This window comes from Zea mays, chromosome 5 (assembly GCF_902167145.1).
Source record: "Zea mays cultivar B73 chromosome 5, Zm-B73-REFERENCE-NAM-5.0, whole genome shotgun sequence".
NCBI lineage: Eukaryota > Viridiplantae > Streptophyta > Magnoliopsida > Poales > Poaceae > Zea > Zea mays.
In genome coordinates this window covers 24,080,488-24,094,857 of record NC_050100.1, presented here as the reverse complement: position 1 = coordinate 24,094,857, position 14,370 = coordinate 24,080,488, and the positions used below count along the sequence as shown (strand labels likewise).

General features: G+C 47.4%; 1 protein-coding gene across 1 annotated transcript; it reads right to left on the bottom strand.

The window, feature by feature from the left end:
* Positions 1-3,719: 3,719 nt before the first annotated feature.
* LOC100278884 (uncharacterized) lies at positions 3,720-4,452 on the bottom strand. The gene has a single exon (NM_001152016.2). The coding sequence runs from the start codon at positions 4,253-4,255 to the stop codon at positions 3,971-3,973; it is 285 nt and encodes a 94-aa protein (NP_001145488.2). The 5' UTR covers positions 4,256-4,452; the 3' UTR covers positions 3,720-3,970.
* Between the last annotated feature and the right edge of the window lie 9,918 nt (positions 4,453-14,370).

The window sequence follows — 14,370 nt, the reverse complement described above, 5'->3', positions numbered from 1 at the left end:
GGACGGGACTCGGTCGTGACAATAAGGACGGTTCATGTGTGAACAAAATTAGTTTAATTATGATTTCTGATTTTTTATGGGATTTGTTAGTAAAATTCATCGGATTTGTCTGAGATCTGACTTGTAACAGGTTCAAAACTCTTCCTTTATATAGATGAATGGTACGGCCGATTGAATCCTCACAATCGATCTAATCAAAATCATTTATCAAAATTTACTTTATTTGCATTGTTTTTTCCATTCCTTAAGAGTAGGAGTAATCTAGCCTTAGTCTAGCCCTAGTTTAGCCTTCATCTAACTCAAATCTTCTCATCTATTCAACTCTATGTCGACAAGAGGCATCTTGGGTGGCTTGTGGACCCTAGGCAACCCTTCATGAATCTCTCCTTCTCGATGGTGTCCCTTCTGAGAGGCGAGATTCAAGTTTCTGTGGAGAAGAAGACTGCGCCTTCGCGGACTGTCGGTCCCCAGGTGCGGACCGTCTGGAAACACGCAGGGAAGGAGTCGCTCCTGCAGCGAGGTCACGAACCGTCCCCGCAGAGAGCACCGTTAGGTGGTTCATCCTAGTGTTTGGCCCTAATTTGGAGCCAACACACTTTTTAACGACTCCACCTGGAACAAGGGTGTTTAGATCTACTACAAATTGGCCCCTAAATGGTTGATTCTAAATATCACACTGACGTCTCTACCACCAACAACATCAAGCCAACCCTGGAGGCACACTCCCGGCTGATGACCAATAGCCCTTTAATGACCTCACGAGGCGCAAGGAGGAAGAGGTGCTACAACAACTTGCCAAATGGCGCGCAAAGGAACAATGTAATCATAGCCCTTTAATGACCTCACGAGGCGCAAAGGAACAATGACGCGCAAAGGAACAATGCAACAACTTGTAACAGGTCTAAACCTCCCTCTTTATATAGATGAAGGGTACGACCGATTAAACCCGCACAATCGATTCAATCAAAATTATTTATCAAATTTACTTTATTTGCATTGTTCTTTCCATTCTTTAGGAGTAGGAGTAATCTAGCCTTACTTTAGCCCTACTTTATTCTTCCTCTACATCAAATCTTTACCTCTCCTCGGCTCTACATCGACTAGAGGCGTCTTGGGTGGCCTATTGACCCGAAGACAACCATTAGATCTCTCCTTGATGGGGTAGGCGAGATTCAAGTTTCTGCGGAGAAGAAGACCCTGCGCCATTGCGGACTGTCCAGCCCTAGGCGCGGACCGTCTGAAAACACGTAGGGAAGGAGTCGCTCTTGTAGCGAGGTTGTGGACCGTCCCCGTAGAGAGCACCGTCAGGTGGTTCATCGTAGTGTTTGGCCCTATTCGGAGTCAACACACTTTTTGCCGACTCCACGGGGGAACAAGGGTGTTTAGATCTACTAAAAGTCGACTCCTAAATAGTCGGTTCTAAAGATCACACCGACGTCTCTACCACCAACATCATCAAACCAACCCTGGAGGCACACTCATGGCTGATGACCAGCAACCCTTTGATGACCTCACGAGGCGCAAGGAGGAAGAGGTGCTGCAACAACTTGCCGAATGATGTGCAAAGGCGGAGGAAAAATACCTATCATAATTCATAGTGGATCGCCACCAGAAGATCATCCGTTAAAGAGAAAATCGATATGGAATCTCTCCTACTTTCGGCTTAGGCTCCCATTGTAAGTATTTGAAAGGGAAATAGACTTACACCTTTTTCTAGAATGATTTTGGTGGTTGAATTGCCCAACACAAATTATTGAACTAACTAGTTTGCTCTAAATTATAAGTTCTACATGTGCCAAAGGTTCAACACAAACCAATAAAAAGTCCAAGAAAGGGTTCAAATAAAAAGAGCAAAAGACAACCGAAGGATGCCCTGGTGTGGCGCACCGGACTGTCCGGTGTGCCACCGGACAATGTCCGGTGCACCAGGGAGATCAACTCCAAACTTGTCACCTTCAGGAATTTGGGAAGCCACTCCGCTATAATTCACCGGACTATCCGGTGTAGCACCGGACTGTCCGGTGTGCCAGCGGAGTAACGGCTAAACAGCGCCAACGGTCGTCTGCAAAAGGTGAACAGTGCGCTACAGTGCGCGGACTGCGCGCAAGAGCAGGCGCAGATGGCGCACCGGACAGTGAACAGGACATGTCCGGTAGCCCACATGTCAGAAGCTCCAACGGTCGAACCCTAACGGTTGGGTGACGTGGCTAGCGCACCGGACTGTCCGGTGCGCCATGCCGCCATACGACAGCAGCCTTCCCCAAAGGCCATTTTGGTGGGTGGGGCTATAAATACCCTCCAACTATAGGTGTACATTTGTGCTGTGCCTAATAGGCTGGCCCAAAGCACACAATTTCTGGCACGACCCATATCTGGCACGGCCCAACCTAATTGTGGACCTAGGCCGGCACGACTCACATTGTGGGCCATGCCTGGGCCTCAAGTCAAGCCTACGAGCTGGCCTAGCACGACCCATTTAACTAAGGCCCACCGAGGCCCACTAAATATAGACTCAGTATTTAACTAAGGTCCGTCAAATCCCACATGACTAGCATAACTTAGAGAATCTAGAGCTTCAATAAGCCATCGAGAACCAATACCTAGATATGGATAGTGAATAGTGATGATGATCATTGTATATGTATTCTGTATGGATGTATAGTACTCAATTAAACACTAAAGAGAGAACTGAATATTATTTGTGAGCTAGTTGTAATATTTTTTTTCTTTCTGACCAAAGGTTTATAATGTGCATCCACAAAACATCTTAGTTTTATTTTGGTCATATATATATATTTTATACTTTTTGTTGATGTATTATTGTTGTATGTATATAGGCCGGTCTGGCACATTAAGGTATTTTGGGCTATTTGGTCCGGCCTGGCACACATAACTAATTGTGGGCCGTGTCGTGGGTCGATGACTGGGCACACGTGCTGGCACAGCACGACCCATAATTAGATATGTGCTTTTGTGGGCCGTGCTTTTGTGGGCCTGTGCCGTGCCGGACCAGGCCGGCCCACATGTACATGTATACCCCCAACCACCAGTCTTCAAGGATCAAAGCATTCACTACTACTCATTCAATACAAGAGCAATACACAACACTCCAAGACACAAATCAAAGCCATCGATCGAATCAAAGTCCACAATTCAACTCTAGTTTTTAGGACTTGTGAGAAGATCGACTTGTGTTCTTTTGTTGTTCTTGTTGCTTGGTTGGCCTTTCTTCCTTCTCTTATTCTTACTCTCAAAGCCTTGTAAGCAAAGCAAGAGACACCAATTGTGTGGTGGTCCTTGCGGGATCTAAGTGACCCGGGAAATTAATGAAGGAAACTCACTCGGTCTAAGTGACCGTTTGAGAGAGAGAAAGGGTTGAAAGAGACCCGGTCTTAGTGACCAGCTCAACAGGGAGTATGTTTGCAAGAACCGAACCTCAGTAAAACAAATCACCGTGTCATCCGCTCTTATTCGCTTGTAGTTTGTTTTCGCTCTCTCTTTCGGACTCGACTTTAATTCTAACGCTAACCCCGGCTTATAGTTGTGCTTAAACTTTATAAATTTCAGATTTGTCTATTCACCCCCTCTAGGCGACTTTCAATTGGTATCAAAACCCGGTACTTACCTAACCGATCGAAGTAATGTCGGGAGCTCACGCCAAAAAGGAGATAGTGACGGGCGAGAAACCCGCCACAACCAACAAATGCCAGGCATAGAAATGTTGAGCAGCCAAGAAGAAAATATTAAAATACGCAACCGATGGTTTTGGGGCTGAAAGCGCCCAAATACCTGAACCATAACCGACAGAGACATAGAACTTCCAAAAGTTCGTTGAAAACTCACAACTGAGGAACACTACAACAGGTTCACAGGAAATTGGAGGGATGCCAACGCCAACAAACCATTTTCTCACGTCTGTAGACCTAGAGGACTAGAGCCTGCCGGCCGCCTAGACGTACACAGCCTACACCTACGAGCCTGGTGGCGGCGGCGGCGGTTGTAACAAACGAGATCGAGGAGATGGCCTTGTCCTTATACTCGCCCGTGGATGAGGCGGGGGCGGAGCCGCCTTCGGTTTCCTCGAGCCAAGAGGCCTCAACGGCGGCACCGGAGCTTCCGACGTCTGATCGTGATCTGAGCCCATCGCGCTGACACTGGCAGCGCGCCCGGCGCTCCTCTCCTCCGCGCTCGAAGAGAGCAGAGCTAATGCCAGGACCAGAAGAACGCCGGCGACCAGCCTAAACGAGAGTGTCATGTTGTTGGTTGCTCCTCGCTCGACCCGAACTCGTCACGGCTGTCTCTAGATAGCAGCGTAGATATCTCGTTGAGCTCTAATGCTACTCATAAAAAGATAAGGCAGATCAGATTGGCCTGGAGTCACGGGGGGTGCGACAAATGACAAATCTGACTTGTCCCCTTCTTCACTCTCTCGGCTTCACGGGTTTGCTGTCGGCCTCTGGTCTGCACGAGCTCCTACCTCCTCGATATAGTTAATAGGCAGCTTGCCGTGGTCCGGTGGTCGTAGCTTTTAGGTGTCATGTGCTTTGCGTGCGTGGAACTTGTGGATGGGTGCGTAGTAAATACGTGAAAAGAAAAGGACACATAGACTGGTCCTATTTGCGCCGTTGTGACCACCTGTCTGCGTTGACATTATAGACGGTTCGTGTATGAACAAAATTAGTTATAATTTCTAATTTTTCTGTGTGATTTGTTAGCAAAATCAATAGATTTTATTTGGGAGTCCACTTGTAACGGGTCTAAATCTCCCTCTTTATATCGGTGAAGGTACGGCCGATTAAACCCCTACAATCGATTCAATCAAAAGTATTTATCAAAATTACTTTATTTGCATTGTTCTGTCCATTCTTTAGGAGTAGGAGTAATCTAGCCTTACTTTAGCCCTACTTTATTCTTCCTCTACATCAAATCTTTACCTCTCCTCGGCTCTACATCGACTAGAGGCGTCTTGGATGGCCTATTGACTCCAAGACAACCCTTAGATCTTTCATCCCTGACGGGGTAGGTGAGATTCAAGTTTCAGCAGAGAAGAAGACCCTGCGCCATTGCGGACTGTCCGGCCTTAGACGCGGACCGTCTGAAAACACGTAGGGAAGGAGTCGCTCTTGTAGCGAGGTCGCGGACCATCCCCGTAGAGAACACCGTCAGGTGGTTCATCCTAGTGTTTGGCCCCAATTCGGAGTCAACACACTTTTTGGCGACTCCACGGGAGAAGGGTGTTTAGATCTACTAAAAGTCGGCTCCTAAATAGTCGGTTCTAAAGACCACACCGACGTCTCTACCACCAACATCATCAAGCCAACCCTGGAGGCACACTCCTGGCTGATGACCATCAACCCTTTGATGACCTCACGAGGCGCAAGGAGGAAGATGTGCTGCAACAACTTGCCAAATGACGCGCAAAGGCGGAGGAAAAATACCTATCATAATTCATAGTGGATCGCCACCAGAAGATCATTCGTTAAAGAGAAAATCGATATGGAATTCTCCTACTTTCGGCTTAGGCTCCCATTGTAAGTATTTTCGATCAATTTTTTAAGGCTTTCATAGGACAACGGGGAACTCAATTAAAACAATATATAGATGAATCAGTTAAAGGATGGGCGTGTTCGTATGAAAAATCTACTGCCCCTAGTTTTTCCTTGCATGAGCCTAATACGGTGCCACCCGCACTTAACACATCGACTACAAATGGGTCATCCTGTACGCTACCATTATATGGTATGCCGTTGAATACGTTCGTAGTGCCACCACAGCCGCCACCGCCTACGCGCGACCGCCTCTGGACATAGTCGGACCATCTGAGAGATAACTCAGACCGTCCAACCCTACACAAGCCAGCGCGCAGACAACCCAAATAGCACCATATACGGCTGAATCGTCCAGGTATAACTTTGGACCGTCCGGGCACACGTTCGTAGAACCAGGGGGTTGTACAATATGCACAGTTTTTGCACCCATCGCAACAGCACTACGCTACCCTATTGACAGCATATTATAATCATGCCATGCCACATCATATGCACAAGGTCAAATATTCGTTGGCCAATAGAGAGCCCGAGAGATATAGGGCAGGAGGTGGTGGCATTACTAGAACACCTAACGCACATTTTGGACATTCATAGGAGGAAAGCCTAATTAGGCGTGTCTTCCGCCCCAATTACTAGCTTGTGCCTGTCACGGTGTGTACTTGGTATGCTGAAGTATGTAGGGACCGGGGCACTTTGACGTGCTCAGAAGTTAATGCGATGGGAGTCCGCATGCCACCTAAGCCAACGACTGTCCATGATGGCATCGTCCTCGCTTACGGCGCCAAGATACAACCGCCTGACATGGTGTCAGGCGGCAAACTGTGCAAGCCCCGTGCATGGTACTGCTGAGCAACTGCTTGCCTCGGTAACATACGTCAGTGATAGATCTAGGTTTTTTATATAGAGTGTGGCCCAACAAAATTTTCATATACAATTCCTTTATAATCAACCTTGTTATATTAAGGATAAATCAGTGTTGTTGCTTTAAGTAATCATAACCAGAACTATGAATTCCTATTATAATCAGCATATACTACTATATACTACTGACATATTCGCTTAGTTTTAATCCGTATCGGTTTCTACTGCTTTTACAATGTTTTATCTTTATAGATTGCAGTTACACTGCGGCAGCTCGCTTAACAACACATACAACTCCGGTATTGTAATTTTACGCGTGCGGGTGTGTATATACAATGGCATGACAAGGAACAATGTAAATAAGGAGATCATTAATTCAATCACCTGGAAACAACTAACTAAAAAACGCCATAGTACAAAAAATAAACCATGCAACAAACTTAGGCACGGATGGCTGAGGGTGGGTGGACGCTAGGTAGGCGTATGGGGCGTCTAAACGTGGGCGCTGGGCGTTCGGCTACGGCCCACGGGCGTTGGGCGCGTTGCACGCACCGGCGAGGCGTAGGCGTGCGACAGCTGTGTGTGGGGCGGCTTCCTACCGTCCTAGCTAGGCGTTGGACACGGCGGCAGCCTGCTAGAAAAGGAACTGACCAACCAGCGAAGGAGATACCGGGGGCTGACCAGCTAGGGGACTTGCTCTAGACACCCTGGCGGTATCTATCTTCTTTCTTCTATATTCGTTCTTTAGAGTTTTTTCATCTCCTATATTTTATTTTTCTCCACCAACATCCTCTAAATCACGTCTTTTATACATACATATATCAGAGACATTTTTTTATTTATAATTTTTGCACATACGTATTTGTCATACTCTCAAATATATTATACATATTTTAGTTTTGCTAAACTGATTATTTAAAATATTCAAATAGATAAAGAACCGTTTAAAGAAACTCTATATATTTAGAGGACGCTGCTAAAAAATGTAGATGACAACCTCGTCCTCTAATAGGGTGTTTGGTTTGAGAATTGAGTTAGTCCATATCTTCTCATTTCTTAGTTTTTTGCTTGGTTTATAAAATGGAATGAGTTGATCCATCACTATCTCATTCCTCATAGTTAGTTAGTACTAATATGAGAAATGAGATCATCCCACCAAATTTGAGAAATGGACCTATAATGTACCACCTCATTTTAGATTAAGTGATTTTCTCAAACCAAACACCCCCTAAATTTAGAATACAGTACACTTTAGAGATGCTCGTTGAAGTTAGGGTGTGCCGCGGTCCGCGGACCCTAGCACCTCTTAGGCTAACTGCAACGTTGCACCCTTGGCAACCCCCTCCCCTTGCATTGCCGGCTGTAGGGGGCACTCTACGGCCGCAGCGGTGCCCCCTACAGCGCCCCCTACGCGCCGGTCCCCTTCTCTCCCCCCAGATATAGTGTGTCACTGTTCATCCCTTAAACACTGTGCTGTGGGTCCACGAGTAATTGTTAGTAGATAAAAAATTGATAGTTGATATAGAAAATGATATTTTATAGTTGTAGTGGGGTATAAGGGGAGTATTTAGGAGGAACCGCTGCGGGAGATGAAAAAATAAGGGGAAATATAAGGGGAAAAAGTGATATAAGGAGAAAAATTTAGGGGTAACGGTTGCGGATAGCCTTAGACTATCTGCAGCGGTTCCCTCTAAATTCTATCCCCTATATCCCACTAGCGCGCCACATCAGCACTCTCTCCCCCTCTATATTCTCACTCTCTGCAGCGGTTTCCTCTAAAACATCCCCTAAACCCCACCATACCAATAAAATATATATTTCCCTTCAACTACCTCAACCACCATCCTTTATTTTTAAATTTCCATATTTTGTCTTATTTTGCACCGTATCATAGTTGTAGGTGATTACCAATTACTAAGTAATTCATAATATGGAAAATAATTATCCAAACAAACTACAATAATTCGTACCTGAAATTTGTTAATAAAAAATATTTTCATTGAATAGTAACGGTTCTAGCGATTTGCACCCAAAAACGTACTTGGAGTCGTACGAAATCAACTAAGAACTAGCGTATTTGTAACTCAACAGTTACAGCTCCAAGGAACCCCAACGGCCAACAGCAGATCCCGAAGCGGCTGAATGGATCCTCTTCCGACGAGGCTCTAGCCGTTGCCGAGTTGTCAGCAGGCAGCAGGCAGCAGTCCCGGCGGCGAGCCCGACACTCTAGGCCAGCCACTCCCCGGCGAGGCAGCAGAGAGAGGCTGCATCTCCCACGCCCGCATTCGAGGGGGATCGGCTCCACAAGACCCATCGATGCGCCGCCATCGTCGACAGCAAGGAAGCCACCTCCGGTCCTTCCGATGCGCGCGCGAAAGGGAGAGAGAAAGTCGTAGGGGTGAACAGCGCTCCTCTCGATCTGGCGTGAGAGAGAAGAGGAGCGCTACGAAGGAGACGCCATAGAGGGCAGCGATATAGGTCGAAGAGGAGGAATGTAGCCGCTAAAAGATGAACAGTACTAGAGGAGAGGTGATCAAGGGTGATGCGTTGCAGACAGTCTTAGGGTCTGCCCCTGGCACATGGACCGATCACACGCGCCTTGCACCGTATGATAAAAAGCCGCGCACGCCTAACACGCAGCAGGACATGTCCTAGCCGCTCAAATTGAATACAGACAGCGAGCTTGTTGTTTCTAGTCAAAAGCTTGTGCCACTGCCACGTACCCACGCCACGTGACGGCACCACTCCCCTGTCCAAGCAGCTGCGGCTGTGATGATTGAGGTCGAGGATACAGATACTCGCCCGTGGAGTTGCCAGCCTCCACGGCCGGTGTCCTCAACCTCAATCCAAGAGGCCTCAACGCGCGCACCGGAGCTTCCGACGTCTGATCATGATCTGAGCCCATCGCGTTGACACTCCGGTGCTCCTCTCCTCTGCGCTCGAAGAGGCAGCTTGTCGTGGACCCGTGGTCCGGTGGTCGTAGCATTAGGTGTCATGTACTCATGTGCATGTTTTCGGTGTGCGTGGAACTGACGAACTGTGGATGGCCATTGCACAGCACGCCGATCAGAGTATGTCTGCATCGAGAGAGACATCTTAGGCCTTGTTCGTTTTTGCCGGATTGGTGGGTCGGAACGATTCCTGACCGGATTGCTTCTCTAATTTATATAAACTTTAATTAGCTAGAACGATTCCGGGTACAATCCGACGGAAACGAACAAGGCCTTAGACTATCTCACTTTCTATCTCACTTTCTATAAATAATACAGTCTACAGTATAAGACAATGTTCATACATACTCCGCTGAATATGACCTTAAAGCGGGTGTTTAGTTCCATCCAACTAAAGTTTTAGGCCGCCTTTAGCAGGGCTTCGCTAACAATGTCTTTGGCTTATCTGGAGTGGATAGAGCCTGTTTTTGCAAATTGTTTGACAACATAGTTTTTCCTATGTTTTTTATTGGAATGGTGTATAAAAAAATGCAGGAGCCAGTAGAAATCGTGTTTTAGTGCTCTGGCTCCCAGCAAGAAAATTGCCCCAGCTCTTGAAGGGCTCTCGATGAGAAGCCATTTTTTTGTGACAGTTTGGTAGGGCTTCACGACCAGACCAAGCTAGAGCCACCTAAAGAGTCGTGCCAAAGGAATCCTTAGTCTCATGTTACATCGAATATTTAGATAATAATTACGGATATTAAATGTAGTCTAATTATAAAACTAATTACATAGATAAAGACTAAAAGAGATGAATTTATTAATCATAATTAAGATTATATTTAAGACCTATAATTGATATTTAAACAATTGATTTGACCGAGCTAAACTTTAGTCAAGAAAGCAAACACCTCTTAAGATGCCAGCGGGCAGTACCCATTTCGGCTACTGTTCAGAGATGGCAATTCACTTATGCTCCATTTGGAAGTCGATATTGGAGGGCAAGAAATTAAATTAGGTAGAATATCAAATTAGCCATGGTATTGAAATGAGATTTAATTCAAATTCTATTGTTTGGATGTCACTGAATTGGAGTTTGAAATTATGCGGCCTAATTCCATACAATATAGAGAGGTGATGCTCTATATTGGGAGAGTGAGTTTCTAGTTATAGTTCAATTCTAGAGAATTAGGTCTCTAATTTCAAATCTTAAGTCTATGCATAATCATAACCAAACAATATAATTTAGAAAGTTGATTTCAATTCTCAATTCTATTCCCCAATATCTACATCCAAATGAGATGTTATATTATATTCTAACAATGCTGATACAGCAAGATGCTGAGCCGAACTTATATAAGGAAGCTGGGATGGTTTGACTTGGAATGCTATGTGAATTATCATGCATATTAATTTCCCTGTTGAGATTGCCACTGGCTCGTGGACAAAATCATTGGCTTGTTGGCTTTGGCAGACCAAAATCATTTAGCACTGTTTGGCATCAAATGTTGCCCATAAATAAATAGTTTTTAGAATAGATTCGTGTATTATAAAAAAGATAGTAGTGTCAGGGGAAAGATCCTCAGGCCCCATAAGTCAGCTGGAGGACAAGGGAAAACTACGTCCGGAAGAACACCCCCTAATAGTCCTAAGGCACTGAGTCCGAGATCAGGCAAGGCGGAGCCATAAGAGGCCGGATGAACCGAGAAGAAACCACTCGAGTGGGTTTCGCGCTTGACCTAGGACTAACCCAGCATAAGTGACCGACTGCGTTAACTGCGTCTGGCACTGAGCCGCAGCAAAAGGGTAGGTCCTCCTTCCACTCATGACATATGGGCCCCTAGACCTGTGACCCACTCATAACCTATCAAGCCTAGGCCTGAGTGCACTGGTCGTCTACAAGACCCACAACATGATGAGCCACGCTGAGACCCAGGCTATGGAGGCTAGGGGTCGACATGGCCCAGTGCCAGTAACGATGGCACCGAAGCTCTTTGTTGCCCACGCGCAGCCAGTCTTAAAGAGCACGACCAGAGTAGCTCAGATGACCGAGGCACATGCCGACAAGCTTGACATTATCGAGGTAGAATGTCTCATTTTACCATGGTGCATTAGCTCCTTGCCTCCTTCCTTGAGAAGCTACCGGTAACTGATCCCCACCTTGGCCTATAAAAGGGGAGGGTCACCGAGAACAAACACACAGAGAGATCACATACGGCTCACACATAGAGACGCGCGGACGACTCAAACAGAGACGACAGAAGACCACACTAGAGCACACAGAGGACTAAGGATGCCAGAGCCAAGTAGCACACTTCCACGACGCCCAAGGGTAAGCTAGGTAGCAAAAGGGGGAGATTGTAAGTGCAATTAACTTCTTGAGGGTTTTGGTGATTAATGGACAAAACAAATAAAAATGCATTAATAAGTTTGCTCCCAGTGTATGTTAGTTTTAAATTATAAAAGGATGCACAAGAATGAAATAGATGAACTAATAGGGAACCAAGCGATGAAAAGTAAAGATCTGTAGATGATTTCCAGTGAAGATTCACTAGCGTTTTGATCATCTATTCTTAGTAATAGGGATCTCCTCATACTTAGTTCTTTCGCGTGGTGAGAATGGTATGCACCAACTAATTCTATCAGCTTCAAAATTCTTTCTTTGAAAAGTTGTGAAGTCACCATTTGGTTTCTCCCTTCTTCCTTTCTAAACTTGTTTTTCTTGTATATACTGGTTCAATCGGGTTCTATGCCGGTTCAACCGAAATTCTTCAAGTTCTTCTCTGGAAAAATCTAGGTTCAACCGGAATTTCAAAGTCGTGTTCAACCAAGAATTTATAGAGAGTTCTCTGTTTAATACCGGTTCAAATGGGATCAGGACCGGTTCAACCGAAAATTGCGCAGTCGCCCAGAAATAGCCAGATCTGTTTTGTGGCGGCTATAAAAACCTTTCTCACCCATTTCTAAACTTTAAGGCTATCGAACCTAAACCATGTGATGGCTGCTCACCTTCGTTTCAAAGCATTACAACTATGATCTCGCGCCTTAAGTCCTTCCCTCTTCGATCGGTGGGAAGATTCTTCAGTGTGAGATAAGTTCTCGATCCAAAGCACAATTTTGACTCAAGTTATACGATCTCCCCCTTTCTATTTGGTGCAAATCGTTGCGATCTCTTTGTTCTTGTAACATGTTGTTCCTTGTGTGCTTGTAATCTTGACTTGGGAGTCTCCAAAGTTATGGACGATCCCAAGAACGTTTTGTATCACCGGCTCTTTGTGGGCAAATTGAGTAAGGGATCACCTTGGCCTGTGTAACACTCAAAAATCGTATCTTCATGGATTAAGAAAATTCCCTAAAGATTTAAAATTTCAAGCGTATTATAACAAAGTTATGAATTGATACTATCTTCCCTAAAATTTAATAAATAGTAAATATAAAATGTTGATTATATACTTAAACTATAATAAATAGGATAGTGAGTTATTCTATATAAATTACTTCTATTGGGTTATATAACTATGTGTTGGGGACCATAATTAGGGGTACCCTCAAGGCTCCTAATTCTCAGCTGGTAACCCCCATCAGCACAAAGCTGCAAAGGCCTGATGAGTGCGACTAAGTTAGGGATCGGTCCATTCGAGGGACTCGATCACGCCTCGCCCGAACCCAGCCTCGGGCAAGGGCAGCCGACCCCGGAGGATCTCCGTCTTGCCCGAGGCCCCCTCCAGCGACGAACATACTTCCGGCTCGCCCGAGGCCCAGTCTTCGCCAAGAAGCAACCCTGGCCGAATCGCCACGCCAACCGACCAAATCGTAGGGGCATTTAATGCAAAGGTGGCCTGACACCTTTATCCTGACGCGCGTCCTCCAGTCGACAGAGCCGAAGTGACCGCAGTCACTTCGCCGCTCCACTGACCGACCTGACAGAAGGACAGCGCCGCCTACGCCGCTCCGACTGTTGTGCCGCTCGACAGAGTGAGGCTGACAGGCAGTCAGGCCCGGCCTCAGGCACCATAGGAAACTCCGCTCCGCCCGACCCAGGGCTCGGACTTGGGCTCAGCCCCAGAAGACGGCGAACTCCGCTCCGCCCGACCCAGGGCTCGGACTTGGGCTCAGCCCCAGAAGACGGCGAACTCCGCTCCGCCCGACCCAGGGCTCGGACTCGGGCTCAGCCCCGGAAGACGGCGAACTCCGATCCACCCGACCCCAGGGCTCGGACTCGGGCTCAGCCCCAGAAGACGACGAACTCCGCTTCGCCCGACCCCAGGGCTCGAACTCAGCCCTGGCTTCAGCCGACGGTCTCCGCCTCGCCCGACCCGGGGGCTCGGAATCGACCTCGGCCACGGAAGACAGACTCGACCTCGACCTCGGAGGAGCCTCCACATCGCCCAACCTAGGGCGAGGACCGACCACGTCAACAGGAGGCGCCATCATTACCCTACCCCAAGCTGACTCAGGCTATGGGGAACAAGACCGGCGTCCCATCTGGCTCGCTCTGCCAGACAAGTAATGATGGCACCCCGCACGCTCTATGACGACGGCGGCTCTCAGCCCCCTTACGGAAGCAAGAGGATGTCAGCAAGGACTCAACAGCCCTGACAGCTGTCCTTCCGCCAGGCTCCAGCGCTCCTCCGACGGCCACGACACCACACGAACCAGGCGCCAAAACCTCTCCGGCTGCCACGATGGCATGTACTTAGGGTGCTAGCTCTCCTCCGCTAGACACGTAGCACTCTGCTACACCCACCATTGTACACCTGGATCCTCTCCTTACGCCTATAAAAGGAAGGACCAGGGCCCTCTTACAGGGGGTTGGCCGCGCGGGGAAGAGGACGGGACTGGCGCTCGCGTGAGGCCGCTCGCTCCCTCCCGCGTGGAACGCTTGTAACCCCCTACTGCAAGCGCATCTGACCTGGGCGCGGGACGAACACGAAGGCCGCGGGATTCCCACCTCTCTCACGTCTCCTTCCCCCCTTCGCGCTCGGCCTCGCGCCGACCCATCTGGGCTGGGGCACGCGGCGACATTCTCA